The 25,105-nt window shown below is 42.6% G+C and overlaps 1 protein-coding gene across 5 annotated transcripts in view; it reads right to left on the reverse strand.

Moving 5' to 3' along the window:
- RALGAPB (Ral GTPase activating protein non-catalytic subunit beta) overlaps window positions 1-25,105 on the reverse strand; it is a 72,875-nt gene that overhangs the window by 43,843 nt on the left and 3,927 nt on the right. For all 5 annotated transcript variants that reach the window (XM_076352496.1, XM_076352499.1, XM_076352498.1 and 2 more), the window contains exons 2-9: window positions 20,911-21,123; window positions 20,000-20,202; window positions 15,593-15,756; window positions 14,819-15,005; window positions 10,795-10,926; window positions 9,466-9,644; window positions 6,064-6,212; window positions 5,737-5,953 (exon numbers count right to left, since the gene is read on the reverse strand). In XM_076352496.1, coding sequence (XP_076208611.1) covers window positions 5,737-5,953; window positions 6,064-6,212; window positions 9,466-9,644; window positions 10,795-10,926; window positions 14,819-15,005; window positions 15,593-15,756; window positions 20,000-20,202; window positions 20,911-21,093 — 1,414 coding nt within the window. In that variant the 5' untranslated portion in view covers window positions 21,094-21,123. The remainder of the gene's footprint in view (window positions 1-5,736; window positions 5,954-6,063; window positions 6,213-9,465; window positions 9,645-10,794; window positions 10,927-14,818; window positions 15,006-15,592; window positions 15,757-19,999; window positions 20,203-20,910; window positions 21,124-25,105) is intronic.

Raw genomic sequence — 25,105 nt, forward strand, 5'->3', positions numbered from 1 at the left:
TTGATCAACAGCTCTTCACTTCCTAAAGCTCATCAAAAAGACTTATGTTGTAAGATGGGAGAAGGATGATGTGCTAGTCCATGTGAATCAGCAGGGTTTGTTTAAAAGAACTGAACTAAATTCTGAACTAGAACTTGAGACCACAGCTCATCCACAGAGTTACTTGTTAGACACTCGCATTCAGCTCAGGAATAGCTCTTTAGAGATCATGTCTCATGGGTTCTCATTGAGAATGTGTCACATGACAGAAGAGGAATAAGAAACACATGCTAGAAAATGCAGTGTTCCACAAAGGTGTCCCATGGCAGGGGAACTCTCTGCAGGACCAAGGAGCAATCTGTATCAAGATATTTTGCCACTTCCTTTTTCAAAGTGGTCCTCAATCTTCCAGCCAGCAATGAAACAGAGAAATCGTATCAGAGAGCTATGAGAGAAGAAATTCTTAACTGCATGGCATTGAAACAAACTGAACATCAGAAGGGTTTAAAGCTGCTGAGATCTTATACAGCTGCAGTCCCAGACCTAAAAAAAATAGTACGTGTGGGCCAGTGGAAGACAGTACTACATAGCAAAGCTGATTTTAAGTGAAGACACTTCCCAATCATAAAACATTTAAAGCATCCATAAAAATAAAAGTGCTTCCTGAAGCTAACGCAAAGATTATCAACAGCAGTGTCAAACATGGTAAGAATATTCAAGCTAGTATCAAAAGCGTTACTGTACCAGGCTACAGAGGATAGCAGGTGGACCATGATATACAGGTATATAGTCAACCTGCAGCCAAAAAGAAGTCTTGTAACAGGCAGATTTATTTTTATCCTCTTTCCTAAGGGTAGGGATTGTGGCAGCTAACTGTCCCTTCTCTGCTGCCCTCTTTCTTCAAGCCACATCTATATTGGGTAGCATGAGCAGAGGCAGGTGGATGGGCACAACATGCAGATCTGATTATTACTGATGGGCCCTACTCGTGTGATGGAGAGGGACCACAGTACACAACCCTCCTGGGCCACCTCATCAGTCCAGCACAGCACTGCCTGCCTTACACTGTTCGAGGAGGAAAAGACTTCACCTGGAGGCATCAGGCTTCACAGATTAGACTCCCAGAACAGAAGCTTTTCAATTTGGACTTAAACCTGGTTTAAAAGACACCGATGCTTCAAGCCAACAGAAACTGCAGAAGCCTAGCGCTTTAGAAGTCTTGCTACATTTTCTCACCTAAAGCAGAGGCTGAGCAAAAGGATTTATCCAAAAGGATAAATCAGGCAATACAACTTTAGTGCCTCTCTACAAAGTTTCAGCAGTATGGGTCCATCTTCAGTTTGCTCTCGTCTGACAGCCTGCCATGGCATTGCTGTGACCAGTACTTTACACAGCGGTAACAACACTCATGGCATCCTGGAAGAGCAGCAAACACTTGACTAAATTCCTAAGTTAATTCTGTCTTCCAAATCGCTAGAAAAGCGGGACATAACACAGCCAGTTTTCTGGGTCTCCACCAATGTAATTCTCTCAGATCCACTGCTGCTAATAAATGGCAGAACATGTGACGTGCAAGGACTGGTCTCACTATGGACAGCTCTGAAGAGCATGGAGGAGGAACAGATTTCCCAATAGTTGTTTCTAGTTTTCAGGAAGGTAGTAAGTCCCTCTGTAAGGCTAGCAATATGACAATTTTCTGACTGCTGTTAGGCAACTTAAGACATTGCATATATGAATAGAAGGCCCTGGAACCCCTTCAAGGAAGTCAATTGTTTTGATTTTGAATGACTGTGTACTTCTGCTAGAATCACAACACCTCTGTTTACAGATGACACTTGCATAAGCAGCATCTCAGCTGACATCCTCTTCAGGTTAAGCACTTCATTAAAATTGCTCAAGGTACAGGTTATGTCAAAATTAAAATCACAGAATCATAGAATCATTCAGGTTGGAAAAGACCTCTAAGATCATCGAGTCCAACCATCGACCCAACACCACCACCCACTAAACTATGTCCCTAATCGCCTCATCTACACGTCTTTTAAATACTTCCAGGGATGGGGACTCCACCACTTCCCTGGGCAGCCTGTTCCAATGTTTAACCACTCTTTCAGTAAAGAAATTTTTCCTCACATCCAATCTAAACCTCCCCTGGCGCAACTTGAGGCCATTTCCTCTCCTCCTATTGCTAGTTCCTTGGGAGAAGAGACCGACCCCCACCTCGCTACAACCTCCTTTCAGGGAGTTGTAGAGCGTGATAAGGTCTCCCCTGAGCCTCCTCTTCTCCAGGCTAAACAACCCCAGTTCCCTCAGCCGCTCCTCATAAGACTTGTTCTCCAGACCCCTCACCAGCCTCATTGCCTTTCTCTGGACACGCTCCAGCACCTTGATACCTTTCTTGTAGTGAGGGGCCCAAAACTGAACACAGTATTCGAGGTGCGGCCTCACCAGGGCCGAGTACAGGGGCACGATCACTTCCCTACTCCTGCTGGCCACACTATTTCTGATACAGGCCAGGATGCCATTGGCCTTCTTGGCCGCCTGGGCACACTGCCGGCTCATGTTCAGCCGGCTGTTGACCAGCACCCCCAGGTCCTTTTCCGACAGGCAGCTTTCCAGCCACTCTTCCCCAAGCCTGTAGCGCTGCATGGGGTTGTTGTGGCCGAAGTGCAGGACCCGGCACTTGGCCTTGTTGAACCTCATACACTTGGCCTCGGCCCATCGGTCCAGCCTGTCCAGGTCCCTCTGCAGAGCCTTCCTACCCTCGAGCAGATCAACGCTCCCGCCCAACTTGGTGTCGTCTGCAAACTGGCTGAGGGTCCACTCGATCCCCTCATCCAGATCATCAATAAAGATATTAAACAAGACTGGCCCCAAAACTGAGCCCTGGGGAACACCGCTCGTGACCGGCCGCCAACTGGATTGAACTCCATTCACCACAACTCTCTGGGCCCGGCCGTCCAGCCAGTTTTTGACCCAGCGCAGAGTCCACCTGTCTAAGCCGTGAGCCGCCAGCTTCTCTAGGAGAATGCTGTGGGAGACGGTGTCAAAGGCCTTACTGAAGTCCAGGCAGACCACATCCACAGCCTTTCCCTCATCCACTAGGCGGGTCACCTGGTCATAGAAGGAGATCAGGTTGGTCAAGCAGGACCTGCCTTTCATGAACCTGTGCTGGCTGGGCCTGATCCCCTGGTTGTCCCGCCCATGTCTTGTGAGCACCCTCAAGATGAACCGCTCCATCATCTTCCCCGGCACCGAGGTCAGGCTGACAGGCCTCCAGTTCCCCGGATCCTCCTTCCGGCCCTTCTTGTAGATGGGCGTCACATTGGCAAGCCTCCAGTCGTCCGGGACCTCCCCCGTTAACCAGGTCTGCTGATAAATGATGGAGAGTGGCTTGGCGAGCACCTCCGCCAGCTCCCTCAGCACTCGCGGGTGGATCCCATCCGACCCCATAGACTTGTGAGCATCCAGGTGGCGTAGCAGGTCGTTGACTGCTTCCTCTTGGATTACGGGGGGTTCATCCTCCTCACCGTCCCCATCTTCCAGCTCGGGGGGCTGAATACCCTGAGGATAACTGGTCTGCCTGTTAAAGACTGAGGCAAAGAAGGCATTGAGTACCTCAGCCTTTTCCTCATCCTCGGTGACAATGTTCCCCCCCGCATCCAATAAAGGATGGGGATTCTCCTTGGCTCTCTTCTTGGCATTAATATATTTGTAAAAACTTTTTTTGTTGTCTCTAACAACAGCGGCCAGATTGCGTTCTAGCTGGGCTTTTGCCTCTCTCATTTCTTCTCTGCACGACCTAACGAGATCCCTGTACTCTTCTTGAGTCGCCTGCCCCTTCTTCCACAAGCGGTAAACTCTCCTTTTTTTCCTGAGTCCCAGCAAGAGCTCCCTGTTCAGCCAGGCCGGTCGTCTTCCCCGCCCGTTCTTCTTACGGCGTACAGGGACAGCCTGCTCCTGCGCCTTTAAGACTTCCTTCTTGAAGATCGTCCAGCCTTCCTGGACCCCTTTGCCCTTCAGGACCATCTCCCACGGGACTCTCTCAACCAGCGTCCTGAACAGGCCAAAGTCCGCCCTCCAGAAGTCCATGGTTGTGGTTTTGCTGGCCCCCCCCTCCTTACTTCACCAAGAATTGAGAATTCTACCATTTCATGGTCGCTAAGCCCAAGACGGCCTCCGACCACCACATCTCCCACCAGTCCTTCTCTGTTTGTAAACAGCAGGTCGAGCGAGGCACCTCCCCTGGTAGGCTCACTTACCAGCTGTGTCAGGAAGTTGTCTTCCACACACTCCAGGAACCTCCTAGACTGCTTCCTCTCTGCCGTGTTGTATTTCCAGCAGACGTCTGGGAAGTTGAAGTCCCCCACGAGAACAAGGGCTAGCGATTGAGAGACTTGTGCCAGCCGCTTGTAGAACGCTTCATCCGCCCCTTCATCCTGGTTGGGTGGTCTATAACAGACTCCCAGCAGGATATCTGCCTCTTTGGCCTTCCCCCTCATCCTTACCCATAAACACTCAACCATATCATCATCACAATCGTTGAGCTCTATACAATCAAAACACTCCCTAACATACAGGGCCACCCCACCGCCTCTCCTTCCTCGCCTGTCCCTTAAAATGATCCAATCAATCTGAAAAGCATTAAATACAGAAATACATTAGCTGCATATGCAATTGAACACATCCTCAAATTATGCCTTACTCCTTCCTAAGCTCAGCTATTTCTCTAGCAACGTGTCATGGGCCTTTTACAGAGGGACTTGAACCTCCTACCACAGAAATCCATGACTGAACATTTCAAAAACCATGTGCTGCATACCTAAAAATACCTTTAACAGATCCCAAATCCTAAACCCATCACCTCCACACAGGGGTTTGTGACACAACAAACAAGGAAGATCATCAGTTTATCTGCTGCTGTCAAGTCCCACTATAAACCCAACTTGCTACAACAAACCTCTGCCTCCTATTTTGCTTACTTAGGCCAGTGAGCTCCTGATAGTTAGATCTCTTGGAAGAGTTTAGAAGAGATTCAAAATACTACATGAAGAACAGAATAAATGCAAGGAGCGAGAAAGTTTATTCTTTTCTGAATATGATCACCAAAAGGAATAAGAGTGCTAAAAAGCCTCTCTGAGCAGAGCACTAATTCTGCTATCATGTCTCAAAACACCTAACCTCTAAAGCTGAACAAAGCATAGGAGACAAAATAAATCTACCAGTTAAGGACTGAAGACAACCAAAGTATCAAGCTATATATGGAAACACATAGCAACTGTCACTGAAAGGCAGCAACTTCACTTGCTGTTTTCAGGACTTCTGTTTTCATAACACTCTCCAAAAGCAAGGAGTACCACCACTTTGTGCAGTATCTGGAGTGATGTTTGACAATTTTTTCAAACATTAGAGTCGCTACAAAAAGTTGCTATTACTCAGACAGATACTCAAGCAGATTTCAAATTAGGTAGTGGATTCTTATCACATTATTTCCTTCACTTAATAAAATTTTCCCCACTAGCATAATTGGGACTGCCATGCTTGTTAGAGCAAGGGAGTGTTTAATAGTAAAAAGTGATTTTTTTAAAGCCCCCAAGCACCTGCTCAGCTAATAACAGGTGCTGGCTCAGCTGGGAGGGGTTAACCATAATACAGCACTTCAGATTTTTTTTTTGTTATGCATATGTTAATCTTGCAGGTAGGAAATGTCAATAAAACAAGGGAAAAAGTGTACATATATTTTTCAGTAATATTTACCAGTCATGCTGCTGTCTCTGTTTATTCCATTATGAAGTTTACAGTGAACAAATGCTGCATCAAATAGCCACGATCCAAAGAGGTTCAAGATGCTGTTAACCTTTGGCCTGCGAGGAGCTGGTAGTGGCCGTGGCTCAGAACTTGTCTGGTTTGGGCTAGAGAGTGGAGAAGTAGAGGAGGGTTGGTGCTGCACTTTTGAAGTATGTGCAGTAGTTACCTATTTGAACAGAAGAACAAATCAGCTCCTAGAAGCAAGGAAGTTACTTCCTCCAACCGAGGAAACTATCAAAAGGATCAGCTCCTTAAATACAGGATATGAAATCTTACAGTGCTGGTTTTCATCGTTGCTTTATTCACAGTCACTGCCCGATGCCTTCGGTTATGGGGTGGAGTGGTGTTGATAGCAGTGTTCTGGGGCATGCTCAGCCTATTTACTGGCGTGGGTGGTGCACTATCCGACCGGGGTCGTGAAATGCCTGTAGATCAAGAAATAAAGCAAGCTTTCAGCAAGAATTCCATAGGCTCATACAAAGCAGCCCAGTTAGTAAGCATTTGGGCCTTCTGTAAATAGGCTAGCTTTCCCCCCTGCCCCCCAAAACAGCAGTAGTAACAAAAACATCTTTCCCCTTTCACTATTAGCAGAAATAAAAGAAAAGCAAAAGAAAACCCTGCTTGCATTAGATCAGCAAATGATTAAAAAACACCAAAGAACCTCACACCTTAAGAACGTGGAAAATGGCACGCAGGAGGACCAATTCTAGGAGCAGGCAGAGGGAAAAGGGTAAGGTTCATTTGCCAAAGCCAATTTAAGAGCTTACTCCTGCCAAAATTCAGTTGCCTCTCACCTTTGCCTTTCTTTCCCAACCATACCTCCCACGTCCCGTTCTTGAGACAGCTCTAAGATGTCTGACCCTTCAAAGCCAGCTTAGCTCACTAAAGATTAAACCCATCCACCATGCAGTTTTGCACTGTTTTTGCAAGCTGAATGAGCTTGCTGAACAGTCAAATACTAAGTCAGTACAAGAGATGGGGTAAGAAAGCAGAGCAAGCTATAATTTTTCTGGCAGCAGCAGAACATTAGATCAGTCTTTACACAGCTTCAGGGAAATACTCGTGGTGTATAAAGCTACTCTTCCTCGTCAGAATCAGAAGCAACTAGCCCTCTGCAAAACCTGAAGTGACAAACACCAATTCTTCCCATTTTAATGAATACCCCCACCCTCACACCCCATTTGAAAAATTAAGTGTGGAATTGCAGTGTGCTCGAAGATTTGACACAGATTTTTTTGCCCATGTTAATTAAAGCACACAAGTACTTTTTGTAACACATCACAGAACAACTAACTCCTGCTAAACCATTAGTGTTACACCCCACACAGAGGGCAGAGTATGCACTATGAAATGTATTGTTTTGGTACACTTTTTTGGAAAAGAGGACGCAGTATTTTGCCAAACACACACATCGTGTAAGTAGTTATCAGGGAGGGCGAGATAAAAACAGTGTGCTTTGGCACTTGGGGTAGAAGGCAATGAGATCTCCCATTAGCAGTAGCTGAAGGGGTCCATACCACAGCTCTAAAGTCTGCCTGAGCACACTCTCACATCCACACCCACAGCTTGAATTTAATTTCACCAAGAGCTCTCCTGTGCCCGAGTGCATCATAGTCTGCAGTCTTTGCCTTTGAACGCCAGGTGGGGTATCATCACCCTAGGTGTTTCATCTTGCTACGTGAGACCTTCAGAAGTCTGAAGTCTCCGATTCAACATCCTATCAAAAGCTCATGTAGACAGCAATGCTTACAGGAGAGTCTGGGCTGCCAGGGGCCCACAGAAGCGCTCCACAGCTGGCCAGTGTGGAGACCTCAACCCCAGATACCACCACACACCCCCACCACTGCACCCAGACAAGGAGTTGTGTATGTGATCACTGTCGCCCCAGTGGGAATAGAGTCTCAGGCAGCCAGATGCAGAACACAAAAAGGACTACCACACATTTAATGGGTTAAGAGTCTCAGATATGAACCCCAGACTATTTTTAAGGTCCAAGAGGAATTCACTACAACAGCTACCCCAGCAGAGGTGCATGCACTCTGCAAAGCTAACCGCTGCTCAGCTTCTTCCTCTGCCTCTACTGCAGGATGCCCCCCTCACGAGTCTGACATTAAAAACCATTTTATTCACTGAAAATTACTAACCACACTCTCATAAAAACCTTGGATATAGTATTTTTTGTCTCAATACATACTACATTTAACAGCTTTTTCAAAAAAATTTTAATTCAGCTTACACAGCCAGTAAAAAAATACTTCAGAGGAACACCTTCTACCAGTGCTCAGTTGGACTTATTTTTTTTTAAATTACTGTTTCAGAGCAGACTGCCAAATCCTATTATCATAGGTAGGAAGACAGAGTTTGGCAGAGTAGCAAGGTTGTTTTCGTAAGATTGTTTTGTTTGTTTTTCCATATATTGCCTATATACAATCCTCCTTTAACAAATTATGATATTATTTGACAGACTACTGAATATTTTAAATCTCACATCTGGTATTAGTAAAAAGCAATCATTAAAATTCCTTAAAATTGGTGGCAAGACATCTGGAAGAACACAGTGGACACAACAGGTTTCAAGATTCAATATTACAGCTTAAGAAAAATGACCATTTGCTCTTTTACATCACTTAACTTTTTAAACAAAGCTATTTTTATAAAAGTGAAATCTATAGTGACAAAAACTTGTTTGCAGTGGAGAATACAGTACCAGTAAACCTTTTCCTTACAATATTTTTACAGAAACACAGAATATATTTCTAGTAAAAAGGATCTTATAATTCAGTGAGACAGGAGGATCTTGAGGTGCTTTGCTTAAAAGGACTAAAACATTGAGGTTTTTCCAAAAGACAAACAACATGTAAAAGCTGACAGTCTAATTCCACAGCCAAATTTTTCTGAACAGAGTTTACATATCTGCTCAAGTCTTCTGCAGTCTCGCATCAGCTCACACTTCTGGCAGATGACAACATTTGTTGCATAGATTTAAGCAAAAAAGGCAGCTCTTCAGAGTTTACAATAGCACATTATCTCTGAAGAATTTTTAATAAGCCTGAAGCATACTAAGAATAATGCCTTAGATTTCAGGTACTTTATAGTGTTACTTAAAACTTACCAGCCAGCACTTACATCTACTTTACCTTTTAGTCAAATTTGAGCTACTCAGGTACCAGTAGACACAAAGAAACACAGGTTTTCTTCTCAGCAGTACTAGTAACCCACTAATCATAAACTAAGTGAAACAGGCACTTGTAGTATAAAGATCTGAAGATGGCAGTCAAAATTCAGTACCTTACAAAAACAGGTACTATACACAGCTGTGGCCACAAAGTTTATAAACAAAGTGGTCAGCACTCACAACATGCTAGAAGCATAACACTTGCTTTGTTGATTAGACTAAAAGAGAAAGCAGCCTTGTTTGGGGAAAGAGATGGCTGGTTTTATTTTGGACTTCAGATTTATTTGTTTTGCATTTGAAACTAAGGCCATCTACAACTTCATACATTCAATTATTATTGTGTATACAGATAGTAATTTAAAAGTGACCTGATCAATTCCAGGATATACTTGCAAATGATAAATTGTTACAGCTATATTTATGGAGAAGACTGAATTTAAAGAGAATAAAATAATGATTAAGTTACTATTCCTAGCTATCCACAGGTAAGACAAAAGCATTACCTAGGAACGCATCCACTAAACAGCTGATCCCACGCATGGCACGAAAGAATATCTGAGGCAGATGTTTAAGGCAGGGGTACTGATTCAGTTCTTGAGTCATCCCACTGACATTCAGAAACTGCTCCTGAAATTTGGGGGTAGAGCTAATAATGGCTGGGTTACTCAAATCCACAGGATTACTGCACACAAAGAGAGCAAAATATATTTTAGTCAGTTTAAGAACAGCTGTTAGGATTTTAAAAATAGTTAAATATGCAATAGTTTAAGGCACTTAAATAACAACGACACAAAACAGCATCCGATATCAATATACTTTTAGCTGTTACTCCATCACAGGAAGCCAATTTTAACTTCCTGGTTGTCTTCATTTTGAACATTACCCAAATACATGGAATAATTTTATTAAGATCCAATGAACCAGAGCATACACTTGATAGAATAATCCCACGATATTAATTACTTATGAGGTCTTTTGAACTCAGTTTAAGAGGTCCTTACATTGTTAAAATTATTCTCAAAGGGTAAGCAATGAATTAAATATTGCCAACAACCAGTGACAAGAAAGGGACTGAGTTGCTCAAACTTTTACAATTTTTCTTGACTGATACAAATCCTGCAACAGCAGTTCCAGATTAGAAGAGTACAGTACTTGTGACATTACTATCACAAATGAAGAAAAAGAACAGATTTTTTTTTGTTAGTTAGTTAAGTAGTAGATTTTGAACAGTCTAACATTTATCTATCTTTAATTAGTACATAATGTTTGTATAAAAAAGTTATTATGCTGGCCGTTCAGAACATTAATGCCATGCCATTCTCAAGAATCTTTAAAACCAAGCATGCCGCTTGGTTCTGTTGTGCGTTTAAGGAAGAGTAACATGGATGTTAAAATTAACTGTATCTCTTAGAAACAAAGAGATACACCCATTTTAAAAATAACCTTTTGTAGGTTAAATTTAACACCCTAGAGAATAAATGGAAGCAGTATGCATATCTCAGAGCTATTGTTCTATTTTTCCTGTTTGCTCTCAGAGAAACAAAATTATATTGAAGTCTTGTTTTTCAGATCCTCCAAAATGCCAAATAGCTAAAAATTTTTTAATTAAGTGAACCAGTTTACATTCTGAAAGAGTCAAAGAGTTCAAAGTTGAACAACCCACTCACAGCCTTGCCCTGGACTGCTGCAGGGCACTGGTACAACAAGTCTCTCGCACTTTATTCTATTTAGGTGCTTAATCTTAGCAATCTCCAGAGAAATTTTTCATTTGTCATGCAAATTTATAGAAACAATGCAAGAATATGAACAATGGACAGCTGTAATTACAATACCTCAGCATATGTAAAAAGCGAAACCAAGTTTGTGCAACGCACTCATTATCCATTTCAGGAGGAATCAGACCAGCATCTTCATCGGGAATTTTAAATGGAGGAAATGAAGGTCCATATGTAAAACGCAGCAATCTAGAAAGCAAGTCAGACAGATCTGTCATTCAGTTAATACTCCTCCAAAATTTAACAGTGCATTTGAGCCTTAAACTATCAGCAGTCCACAGGTGAGCCCACAAGCAACAACACAACATCCCAAGTTTTCCTAGGGATCCCTATTTTATACAAATATTTAGCTCTTAAAGCTTTGAAGGGTACACGCCTTAGAGCCTGCCCAAAGGTCCAACCAAATCCAAGAGCTGTTAAGACAACACCCCACAGCAGCTCTCCCATCTGCTTAGCCAGGGGGGTTACCGATGAACACAGGCACACACATAACCAAGATGTTACGTAAGAAGGGGGGGGGGGAGAAGGAATTTAAGCCCTTATCCTCACGGCTCTTTAGCTGAAGTGTCCAATGACACCGGCAAGTCACATTAGGTTACAGGTCTAAACTCCAAGTTACTGATGACTACAATTTACACCAGCACACTGAGCAACGCTCAATGCCATCTGTTGTGGTTTAACCTCAGTCGGCAACTGAGTACCACACAGCTGCTAGCTCACTCCTTCCCCCCACCCTGGTGGGATGGGGAGAAAATTGGAAGAGTAGAAATGAGAACTCATGGGTTGAGATAAACAGTTTAATAATTGAAATAAAATAACAATAATAATAATGTAGTAAATAATACTGTAGTAGTAGTAATAATACTGTAGTAGTAGTAATAATACTGTAGTAGTAGTAATAATACTGTAGTAGTAGTAATAATACTGTAGTAGTAGTAATAATACTGTAGTAGTAGTAGTAATAATACTGTAGTAGTAGTAATACACAAAGCAAGTGATGCACAATGCAATTGCTCACCACCCGCCGACCGATGCCCAGCCAATCCCCGAGCAGCGGCCCCCCCCGGCCAGCTTTCCCCCAGTTTATGTACTGAGCATGACATCACATGGTATGGAATATCCCTTTGGCCAGTTTGGGTCAGCTGTCCTGGCTGTGCCCCCTCCCAGCTTCTTCTGCACCTCCAGCCTGCTCAGTCGTTAGAGCATGGGAAGCTGAAAAGTCCTTGGCTAGTGTAAGCACTACTTAGCAACAACTAAAACATCGGTGTGTTATCAACTTTGTTCTCATCCTAAATCCAAAACACAGCACTGTACCAGCTACCAGGAAGGAAATTAACTATCCCTGCTGAAACCAGGACACTATCCTACAAGCAGCACAGGATTTGCAATCCACAGAGTAGCAAGCTCTTCAAAAAAGATGCACTACGTTTTGCAGAAGCTGGGAGTTGCAGAACAGTGAAGAGCAAACCCGCAGAGGGCTTCACAGCAATGCAATATCATGAGGATAATGGCTTAGGTAAATGGAGATCTTTCCCTACAAGTGCTGTAACTACCTGACGAGTCACCAATAACCTTCAGTGAGCCACTGCTGTCTGATTTGACCCCTCCTTCATCCCCAGCTTTGCAAACTTATCGATCAGTTTCCCCGATCAACATAATCTTGGTGTTCTCTAAAAGGATGGAAGAGATCTAAGTTGCACCTTCTCAATATCCTAGCATTCCCAGAAATCAGTTTTTGTCTTTTCCTAAGCTAAACTCACTTTTAGCACCATTTCTTGCTTCAGTTATTGTGTCCTTATTTCTAAGCTAAGAGTTGCTTGTAATGGACAAGAAATGTCCCATTCATCATTACCCACTTATAAAGATATATAGTTTTACAGAGATAAAGTCATTACAACTAGGAGAAATGGGGGGAAAGCAGAAGTCTATGGCTGACTCCTAAACCAAGAGTTAAATAGGCTGAATTACCATCTCCTGCTTCACCCAGCACTGGGCACTACAGTAACTTGCAGCCAACTAATGTAAAACACACTCAGTGTATTTGAAATCACAGGCTATCATAGTAACCAGCTCGGACAGAAAAGCAAGTGAGCTTTAGGACACGAGGCCTTCTTCAAATCCAAACCAGAAATGAACACACCTGTACCAAGCAGTAACTGCTTTCCAGTATGCCACACTGATGCCCCAGCACCCATTTACATTTAGTGCCCCAGAGGCATCACCACATAGCAGGTTTTTGATGAGGAATTACCTAGCTCTGACAAACCCAGAAAGGTCTGGGCACACCCCATGCTAAGTCATGCCCCACATCTCTCTTCTGCAGTAGACTGCACTACTTCACAATTCTCCCCTTATGAGCTGCAAGAAATCAGTTTTCAAAGGAGCATGGCCAAATCTTAACTGAAATTTGGGACATTTTCAAGAATGAGTGAAAACAGAAACAAATTGCAATCCACACATCCAAGACAGTTAAAATAGAGTTAAAACACCCTAGATGGGTAAAAGAAGTATCTATTGGTATGGCAACACAAGTAAGACCCTAGTTTCATCCAGCTATGAAGTCATAGCCACGGATACAGATTAAACACTGCATGTGTACAGATTTCCAAATATAATTTTCCATATGGCTTTAAGTTGAGACGTTTACTCCCAGCTTATTGCTAATAACCCAATTCAGAAAACTGTTTACTAAAACAGCACTTTAACTGTTGAAGCTGGAGCTTCACTGAAGTGTTAAAAGTGCAGCTTAAAATACCACTGAACATAAAGTTAGCCTCAGAGAAGTTCAGCTTTCTATGTATTAGGTGTAAATCAACATCACTGAACAGCAGACTAAAACATTACAGAAAACCTGCAGATTACTATGCATCAACAGAACTAAGACTATTAGTCAACAGTGGAAGATAAAGTGTGGGCATAATGCATGGAGCAGAACACCAACGCATGTTTTGAGACAGAGCTGTTCTTTTCAGATCAGTGAATCATGAAATATTTTGTGTTATGCAACACTAAATCTAATGAGCTAAAAATAGCTAAAGAAATAGCGTGGGAAATACGCGGAACTTGTATTGCAGCTTTATTTCCCACACATTTAACAAGTAGCTGCATAACCGGGGCGGGGGGGGGGGGGGGGGGGAATATCTATCCACACTTGGGATTTTGACAAATAATTCAAAAGCAAAAGTTTTCAGTGTTAAAATAAACCCTTGCAGAAAAGCATACTATTGAATTTTTCCACAGTGCGGCAATTTTAATACATCTTTGAACTTTCATAGAAATGGTTATTGACGTCTCAGGAGAGCTGGGAGGAGGAGACTTAGACCCCTTCCTCTCACCAATTAATCTAGTTCTTTCCTCCAAGAGGCTGAGATTTGTCCTGCAAAGACTTCATACCACAAAGACCCCAGTATTAAGGGTACTGAGGCACCCCTCACTGTCCAGGGCCTTTCTGCTACAGCCTAACCTCTCCCACAGCCCAAAAGTCCTCACTGTTCCCATGCCCAGCAAGGCTTGGTACAGCTCTCCTCGATACTCTCTGGAGGAGTGCCACTGCCCAGAGGAGAGCCTGCAGCCTGCCTCTGGCCCATCACATCCCTACTGCCAGGGCACAAGCGCCGGGCAGCCATAGCACAGCTTCAGTTCCGCAGGGCAGGAGAGGCAGAGGCCAAGAGTTACCTCAAACACAGCAACTCACAGGAGTAACAAGCACCTAATAATTTTGGTGGTGACTGCCATTAAACATACAGACTATAATGCTACACCAATATTCATGACTCATTTTTCATGGGACATGACGAAGAGTCACAGTGATGGAGACTAATATACACACTGTAAAGTGCTAAATATCAGAGAGATGCTGAGATTACACAATAACAGAGACGATCCAATTCAGATCTTCACTTGCAGAACAAAGACACACACACAAACAGTAAAGGCCAAGGATACTAGCAAGATCTCTCCCTTTGTTTTGCTCATTCACTTTTGGATTGCTGTGCATTCCACAAATAAGCAACTCCAGAGAAAAACATGTATAACAGTCATTCCCATACACGTGTGTTTATTTCCGTGAGATTTCTCCTACCTGGATGTAAGGGCACAGATGACCTTGCTCCACTGCTCAACTACTGCAGGGTGATGTCGCCAGTTGGCCACCATCTCTTTGGCAGTTTTCCAGTAAGGTGGTGTTGGAAAGCACCGTGTACAAGCTAGTAACCACACCTCAAACAGCACGCCAATTAATTTTTCAGCCAGATTCTCAGCAATGCCACCTTATAAGAGAAACAAAGCATGCCTTTAGTGAGTATTCAATCTAAATAACTTCAAATATCTCCCCAAGATGGTTTCAGTTTAAGTGCGTAAAGATTCTTAAGTTCATTTTTTCATCTTTTTCATTTAAGAGTGATTCCTGATTGCTTCCTACAGCGAATTAGCCTTTTTACAAGACCAAACACAATATATAAAGTGCAGCCACATATGTGTGTCACTAAGGGACACTGGGAATTCACTGATCTTACGCTGCCTTATTTTCCAGTAGGCAGGCCAAACAGCAAGACACACAGGGGTTTCAGTGAAACAAATAGGGAACAGCATTATCTGCAACCCTTCACTATGAACTGATCCTGTACAGAGTCATTGTTCTGCAAAAATACATTCAGGAGAACTCAGCTCCAAATCATTCAGTCTTTTCTGACAATGCTTTATTTCAGAGTAGTGTAGCAGAATTAGGAGCGAGCTATTGTACTTTGGTGGCTACTAAGAGCTTTTAACAGGTTTCCCCCATCCCCCTGGCAGCTCAACATCAAGCAGAGCCAAAGGTTTTTCCAGTAATTGAACCAAATGGAAGTTGAACATGAACCTTGCACAGTTGGAGCTGCTAGAAGCGTGTCATTGATCTGAAGAAGAAATAATAACAAAACCTCCCAGGTTTCTCTTGCCATAATTGTCGATTCGCGAGCCAGTTTCTGGACAGCTTTCAAAACCTGCAAGCACAATCTAATCTGACTAGATCCTGGGTCTGGCCTGCAAGAGAAGAAAGCAATACTTGAGTCTCTGAACAAGAACTATAAAGTGATGTATACAATAATCTGAACTTTGAGCAATTACAAGAGGAAACATCAATATTATTGAACAAAAGCCAAGAACATGAGCTAATATGCTTCTATGCACCCTAACTCTGTCTCTAAGCATCCTAACTGCCTTAATGAGTACAAGATGTACTGTGACATTCTTCTCTACGTGACACAGAACTCACCGCCATAGAGTGAACACTAACTGGAGCAAGCACAACCCATTATCCCAAAGGAATTTATCTTAGACCAAACAATGAGAATGTAGTTGAGACATTACTAATTGTTACTTAAATAAATCAGAAGGAAAATGGCAAAATTAGGAGAAAATATTGTTAGCAAACTAATTAAAGTTCTTCCTAGTTCTCTTCTTGCTTCCAAATGTAGGTCCAACTCTTACCCCCAACTCTTTGGATTTAGGAAAAAAAAAAACTAGAAGAGGGTCACTAAATAGGAAAATCAGATTAAAGGAAGAGGGGATAAGTAAGGAAGACAGGGAACAAGTTGATATTATCAAGGTTTTCCCTATATTAACAACCAGTTCCACACTGTCACTGCTGAGTCACTCAACATGAAGTGTTGCAGAAGCAGCACACTCTCTTCCCATCAGTTAGTTTGGACAAGGCAGAACAGGTACAAAATAGTAACATGAAACATTCTGGACAGTATCTGAGGACACTGGTGACAAAGTTGAGGAAGCCTAAAGTTTAAAAGGGTGGAAGAGGAGACTACAAATTGGAGTGTGCAATATATGCAAGCCATATTTCAAATTGTAAGCCATTTCCTCATCCCTCCTACCACTTACTGAAAGGATGACCAAAAAATCATAAAATATTACCTTCCACTGGACTGTTAAGTAGTATTACCAGATTCCTACCAAACATTTTTAATGTGGTGTAACCCACAAGTCATGTTGCATGGTAAGCATCTTAAGAACATGCTGATCCACTAGATAGAGATCCACTCTTCTTAGAGAATAGTAGCTCACATTGAGATCACTTATTGACAGACACTTTAAAAATACTATCAACTCTCATCTTGATAGAATAAATGTTGTATTACAGTACTGGAAACAAAATTACAAAGAGACAAGATAGTACCTAATGCAAAATTGCAGACTACTAGTCACAGTTCAGGACTTCAGTGGGTTGCTTGATGCTAGTGCTAGATCCTAACAGACAGTCTCCGTAGAACAACAAAGCTTGGGACAAGTAAGCCCTGCCTTGGTTATAGCACTATTTTTCCCCTGAGCAACAACAGAGCAGATACTTCAATCAAGAGATAACCTTAATCTTGATAGGCTTGAAGTTTCAAAGCCTGTTTCAAGACTTGTTTCCCTAATGATTTAGGGAATCTATATGAAGGGGGCTAACATGTAGGAGCTCCATATGCAAGATGACTAATGGGATAATTCTGAGCTAATCTGGTAAAGGCAACTCTGAAGTCCCCATCCACCTACCAGTTCCTCTTGTCCACAAAGTCAACTGAATGCAAAATGCTGCAACCAAAGTTTGCCAGACTCATGTCTGGATTTCTACAGAACCTGGCCTTTTCATTCCCACACTTGTTTGCAACAAGAACTGTTCTCATGATTTCCTATGAGAAGCAGAAGTTATTACAAAAAAGTGTCTATTACACTTGGACAGTCACATGTTCCATGGTCTCAAACAATTCCAGACATTTTAGTTGCACAGAAGACCCTGGTATCTACACCTCAATCTCCTGGGGAAGGGAGGCAGGGGGAGAGAGTTCTTGTATTTTCTTTCTGTGCTTCCAACAAGAGTTTGCAGCACTGAAACTTTATCTCACAGCAGTAACTACCGCTGCTGCTTAAGTAATCTGCAAGGCTTCCTGAATATTGTAGGGTCGCTAGAGACGGAAAGCCTGGGTGTTGCATGGGGACTGCTCAAATACATCAAGAAAAGAAGTGTTCATTTCATTAGGGTGGACAGAAGGTCAGTGCTGGAGGGAAGGATGCAAGCACCCCCTCTCTAGTCAGTCCGGCAGACAGAGGAAAGGCAACCTGACTCACTCATGTTTCACTGTTCTTATTTTTCAGCACCACACTATTTCAAGGACTGTGCATGTAAACATTTGATTCAGCTGAGCATTCAAACTAGAATGATTTATACAAACCTGCTTTGTATTTGGTGTATTTAAGTTGAACTGCTCACTTAAGGCTGCTGCATTTCACACCTCAACTATACATCCTCCTCAGGGTCTGAAACCCTCACCACAACTTTGGGCCACCACTTTTAAGGCAGCCAAACCAACAGCTACGTCATTTCCAGGAAACCAGGATGAGGAAGGAAGCTATTTTAATCACAACCCTCCATAGGACATAGGCTTATAATAAAGGCTTAGTATTTTCAACACAAGAACAGGAGATTTTTCCAGGAGATAGTTCAATGCAGGTTGCTACTAGAGCTCCTGGTAAGTATTCTACAGGAGCCCATCAGCACCAGCAGCCTGCATCAATTCGTTAAAACCAGAAATTGTCCTCTTCCCCTCCACAGACACATAAGAATATAAGCCTTTGCTTTCACTCAAGCAAGGTGTGCACAACTCAGTTCTGCATTTAATTTCCATTACAGAATGTCTTCCTGTTGCTGAAGTGAATTCTGAACACAGCTCCCTGGAGGACAAAACATGAACTTTAAGTTCTTTTTCTTGAAAACAGAGTAGGGACTTGAACATCAAGTGTTGACAGCAACAGCCATGAAAAACAGTATTTCAGATATATCTCAGAGGCTTTTGAAAGAAAAACAATAGAATAGTTATACCGGGGGGCGGGGGAAGTGTTTAAAGTAATGATTTTCTAGCCCTCCCTGTCTCTGGATGTTAATTATTTCATTCAACAGCCATCATGGTCAGTCTACCACCTGGCATCGAGCTCCATCAATGAAGTTGGGAGAGAAGGGGGGAATGGCAGCTTGTGCCAACAGCATGCAAGAAACAGGACTACTGAACTGCCTGCTACCAGGGCCCCTGGTGTGAAAGCAGTCAAGGGATCATAGCAAGAACTATTTAATGGACTAGTGAAGAATTCATTCTCTGCTGTGCCAAAGGAATAAAGGTTCCCAGACAGTAGACTATTCTGCGTGTATTAAAGCTTAGAGACAACCTTCTGCAGAAGTCTTATCCAGAAGTATGCTTTCCTCAGATTTGTGCCATTGCCCTGGCCATCCTTTAATGGGAATTTAAAATGCCTTTCTCACTACAATTTAAGAGCCATGACAACTAAGGTTAGGTGGTAGACTTTGAAGCAATGAATAAATAGCAAGTTATTATTCAAAGCCCTTTATTAACAAAGCCTTCAGGTAAAGTTAAGTGACCCAAGCGCAGCAGAGCACTCTGAAGGCCACTTGCAGGGATACATTATTAATACTGATAAAAGCAGATGATCTGGTACTTACAGACATATACTAAACGTTGATCTGAAGTAATTTCAGGTAGCTAATATTTAAGTACTGTTTCACAGGGCACCATTAAATAATATCCTCTTACTTATCCAACGAGCAGCTAAACTTGTCATAAACTATAAACCAAGTATGATGTTTGAGCACTCTGACAATATAACTTTGTCCAAGACCTAGAAGCATGTGTATCTCAACATTATCATCCAAGGACATCTCGTGAAACACCAGGTTGTCAAATAGCAAGCACACCTCTACAGGATTCTTTCAGAGCTACCAGCGAAAGACAGTCAGCATAATTATGCCCATTTAACAGGCAGCAAGATGCAGGCACAAAGCAGCTACTTACTACAAGATGCTCCAGCACATCAGAAATGTGGTCAAGTCTTGAGCAAACAAAGCATGGGATTGCCATGATGTGCTCTTGGTTATCTCAGTTTTACACAATAACAAGCACGTGGTCACACAGTGATGCTATCTAACCTTTCCCCCCCGCCCTCCAGTCATTTAATAGAGATGGTTCTTGAAGGTCTTAAAACAGTAAACATTCAAGTCTATGAACGATCTGTAATTCTAATTACCTAAACACAGCAGCAACAACTCAATTTGCTACTGAAAATTACAAAACAGGTTTGGAGAGACACCTTCCTCCTACCTTTGCAGTGACAGTCTTATTTTAATCAAGAGCCTCCATGGCTCATCAGGCCTCTTTGACAGGTTACCTGCTGACTACAGCTTCGAATTCCTGAGCCTCCTGCGTGTCCCAGCCCTAACACTTACCTTGGTACAAAGAGATTTTGGAGATGTTTGAGAATGCTTTGAACATAAAGGTTTGGTTCCTTAATAACTGGTAAAGGAATGGAGTCCTTAGGTAATACAAGAGCCATAATCCAATCTGTATATACATCGACACAGTATTTCACAGTATCGCCATCCAGAGGGAGGGTCAGTCCATAACAAACCACCTCCATAGTCCATTTTACCTAACCAAACACAAAGCAAAAATAAATATTTATTAAAAATAAATATTAGCAAGTAAACAATCGTCAGTGCACATTGGTTCTAACTCAACAAAACAACAGTAGTTATGTGGTACGGGCAACTCTAGTTAACATACACTGCATGAAAACACCAAGTCATTAATTCGTATATCATGACATTATGAAGATTATGAATAAATGGCAAAGCACTAAATCCTGAATGTCTTTAGTCTAACCTGTAGAGAGAACTCTTCAAAACACACAAGAGCTGATGTCATGTAAGATTTTCAAATTCTAGTAAATATTTGTACTATACAAAGACTTTTTTTAAAAGTCACATACTGTTGCTTTAAAAATGAAGGTAATTAGAAAGGCTTTATGTGTTAACTGCTAAATTCCTTGGTTATGGGGTTAGGGGTTTTTTTTTGGGGGGGGGGGGGGGGAGGTGGGTGTTAGTTTGTTTGGGGTTTTTTTTGCTTTAGCCTGAGCTTCCTGGTAGCTCAGGTAAACACTTACTACTAGGTCATGAAGTACACCGTTGCTATGAACTAGCTGTTAATAGAAGCCTTATGTAGATTACTAACATAAAAGTATAGCACACTTCATAAAACTTGGACTATTCAAGAGAGGAAAATAAAAGAGGCTATAGAAAATCATTACGTTTCCACTCTAGCATGAAGGAAACTACGATCTCCAAGGAAATGCACTTACTTCTTTGTCTGTTTTTAGTAAACTCTCACTTCCAACGGATGATGTAATTAAAGCTTGTCCAAGAGGACGCACCACTGCATTTGCCACTTCTCTCCCCACGTTTTCAGGATAGCTGTGAAGTACGCTGGTATTACCCTGATCATTTTGAATTACAAGATGCAAGGATCTCCACTCCGAGTACATAGTGCCTCTATGCTACAATCCAAATAAAACCTGGGGGCAAGGAAGAAAGACATAATTAATAAAAATGTCTATGACATGACTTACCAAAACTGAGGCTGTTTGCCATGTTACAGACCCTTGAAAATTCAAGATGCACATGTCTGTGTCATACATTTGAAGATCTAGAAAAGATTCCAACAGCTGTTTTTCAAGCTTAGTATGTTTTTTGTTTGTTTGTTTTTTAATATAGCTGTGAGCTTGTTTGTTTTTAAAAAAAGATTACAGTAAGTTTCAGTTCGGGACTAGCAGCCTTTTTGAGACACTTAATTAGCTATGTCCTAATGCATTTCAAATCCATGTAAAGTCAATACACACACAGAGTCACTCCTTAATTTAGATTTGTCCCAAAGATTCAGGAGAGAAAAGCCACTAGAAAATTTCCCTAGAAAATTTCACAGATGCTCTCTCAGAACTAGACAGGAGAAGCACAGAGTCCTCCTTTCAATGACACTCCCAGCACAACTGCAGTTGTGCATTTTCCCTTATTGCAGATTGAGCCAGCTCAGGGAGCCAAGCTGACAGTGAACTAATCAGGTTTTTGCAGTGGTGGGTTTTGGGGATTTTTTTTTTTGTATTGTTGTGAAACCACAACCAAGAGAGGCAGATTAGAAGCAGCAAAAGTTAAGCTACGCTTCCACAGTCACTCTCAGCAAGCATTTGCCCAGAAGCACGCAGGGTATGCCCTTCTGCCCCGAGAGCAGTGGATCATGCTGCACCATCAGCACATACACAACACCTTACCTGCTGTACAGAAACATGCTTGGGAGCCTGGCCAGAGCAAGCAGCCCCGGGCAGCAGGGAGGCACAGTGTGACAAGGCCAGCAGCTGGTCACAGGACTGCCGTCCAGTCTCACCAGGCAGCGCTGGGCAGCTCAAGATCTGCCATGCACTGCCAGTTTTGCTCTACACATCAAAACATTCGGAAAGCTAAGCCAGCACAAATGTTTTGTCTGCTGAGACAGTTTTTAGCTGGATCAAGATCTGATCTAACTCAGGTGAGGTGAACATCTGTGCCAACAGAAAGGAGCAGTGAGGACACATGGCCGGGAGGGGTGGCAGGAGCATCCCTTCTGGCAGTAGCAGGCTTTTGTACCCACTCACAGCAACATTAAAACTGCTGCTTAAGCAGGTGGTACCATGGCAGCCTAAGCCATCAGAATTGGGACTGCACTATCTCCCTCTTTCCTCCTCTCCCACCAACACCGGCAGTCTTTTATCAGTTATCTGAGCCAGCTGACCACGTGAACAATAAAACAAGGAAAACAGGGTTGGCACGGGAGAAAAGCAAGGAGTATTCAACAGCCACAGCTTAGATCAGCTCAAGCTGTCACCCTGAGGACTGTTCGCCAACTACACTTAGCTGGCACATTTTGGAATCCCAAAACAGGGAATGTTTTGAATGCCTCCCTTAGACATTCCCGGGCCCAAAACCAAACAAGAAGCCAGGCCTGGAAATACACCTTCCTAGGGACAAGCCACCATTTAAACAGGTCTGCCTATTTAGCTGACTCCCCGAGTGTTTATTTACACCCAAAACCTACGTAAAAAGCCTAATGATTCCCTTCAAGGGAGGAGGGAAGGTGAAGCAGCAAAATCTTGGTTTTCCAAACGACGTCCTTCCTGGTTTGAGGCAGCAATCACATGTGCTCATCTGATAGCAAATTAATCAGAGCAGCCACAGCCTGCAGGAAGCATATCCTCTCCATCCTTTAGGCATTTTCTCTTCTCTGGGGGCCATGGGGGGGAACACGTGTGCCACTGCAGTCAAAACCCTTCGGCTTAGAGGAAAACAACAATTCTAAGACACTAGCTCTTGGGACACAGAGAAGTCACAACAAAAAAAGCAAACAAAAAACCCCACCAAAATGAACATGACCCACAATCCTTGGTGATGGCTTCAGTCACTGTTTAACTTATATAGGTTTCCCTACTGCTATCTTTTCCCCTTTCTTCACATCCTACACCCACTGGGCCCCTTCATCTTCCTCTTTCTGTCCCACCTGAACACTGCCTTAGTCTCCAGCTTGTGTTTGGAGTGGAAGAAGGAGGGACAGAAGTGAAGTATCATCCACTTTGCAAGATTTCCCCTTCCCCTCCCAGGCCCACAGCACTGCCTCTATCCCCAGAGCAGCATGCCCCTTCCCCCCGGCTTTGCTGCTCACCACAAGGGAAGGGGGCAAAGGCACTCTCCACTCCTCCCATTTTGACATTCAAGTTAATTACAGAAGCACATAACACCATTTGAGGAGCATTGGTTTAAATAAACTGATTTCAACTGATAAAGCAGCATGTACTTTCCATCACCACGCTCCAGCTGAAGGACTGGCAGTTAACAGCTCATGGCAGGAACTTATCAGCGTGCTGATAACTGCAAGCACACTTACTGTGGCTGCCCTTATACCAGAACAGGGTTCTCAGGAACATGGAAGCGCTGCACAGCACAAGCAAATTGTAGACAGCACCTATGTAGGAGCTTTCTCATCTAGAAGACAAAAGTCATCAGAGAGGACAAGGATTCCCAAATCCTGCTGCATTTTGGAAGACCCTCATTGCACTAGAGCAAGGCAATGGGAGGACGCAACCATGTGCCTTCGTGCAGCTCCCTGCCATGCTGAAGCAAAGATGCAAAGCTCTTTTGAGTGACCCTTGCACACTTCTGAGAGGAGCAGCATTTGTAACAGATACAGGACAGATATAATATGCCACATTTAAGAGAGGTTTAGCAGCAGGATGGGGTAACCAAAACCTCTGATGCCACACGCACCCAGCCTACTGCCTGACCTTCATACATAAATTTAATCATCAAATCTGTATCTTATTAATATTGAAGATTTCCTTTGGTCTTGGCATAAAAGAAATCTTATGTTAGTTTTATCAATATACAAGGAATACTGAAACAAGTAATTGCTTCAGATGTAAAATCCTTTTGAGGTGGGATTTCCTAGGGTATTGATTTATTTGCCCCCTACATTTAGCAGTAAGAAGTTTTTATTTGCAAGGACTAGAAGTTACTTTCATTTAAGACTCCACTTCAACTGCCATTTGAATTGGAAATTGCTGCCATCTGTTAGGATTGGGGTGTAGCTAAACCCATCTACTATGCAGCTTCTTATAACTGGACATAAGTTAAAAAAGGCTGGTAAGTCTCCCCACACAATTGTATCTGTTACAACATTCTGTTTCGACAGATTCAACATACTGACAGTTCTACAACTTGCTTTAAACAAAAGGCACCTAATGCTTTGTAGAAGCAGGACTCACTCCCTCAGAAGAGGCTGTATTTATCACAAAATACTTAAACAGCAACAGCAAATTGAAAAAAACAACAAAAAACCCAACAGTCACACCACACAAACAGCATACCCTGATTTTTACTTCTGTTTTTGCAATGCTTCTGCATTTCAGCTTCAAAAAAGCACTCTTACTGGCCCAAATAACATCTCCTAAGTTTCACGCAGCTGAATATTCATATTTCACATAAACATATGTCTTATTGAGGTTTAAATCACTAAGGACTCTCAGAATAACAGGCAACCTAATTAAGAGGAGGCATGGGAAGAAAAATAAATAAACCCCTGAAGTTTACCAAGCAGTTTTACATACTCTCAAGTTTGGAAAGGGGTCGTGTTTACATTCCTGGAGGCTGCACTAAATACAACATCCCCAGATTCTCACAGACAGACCTGGAAAGAAATTGTCAGCATTAACACTGACAGAACAACTGAGAGATGTTAAGTTAAAATATTTACCATCTACTATGAAACCGAGCATAATTCCAGTATTCCTTAGTGTGATAAATAATTTGGGTTTCAATATATTCCCTCCAGATCCATTTCAGCTTAGGAATTTTAGTAGCTATCACCATATAAACCACTGAAAATGGATGTTTCAGCATTCAAGACCAAAGATCCTCCGTTCATAAACACTGTAGAAGTTGGCGAGTGTGAAAGAACTTACTAACGAGCCCATAAAA

Source organism: Aptenodytes patagonicus, chromosome 14 (genome assembly GCF_965638725.1).
Source record: "Aptenodytes patagonicus chromosome 14, bAptPat1.pri.cur, whole genome shotgun sequence".
NCBI classification, from domain to species: Eukaryota; Metazoa; Chordata; class Aves; order Sphenisciformes; family Spheniscidae; genus Aptenodytes; species Aptenodytes patagonicus.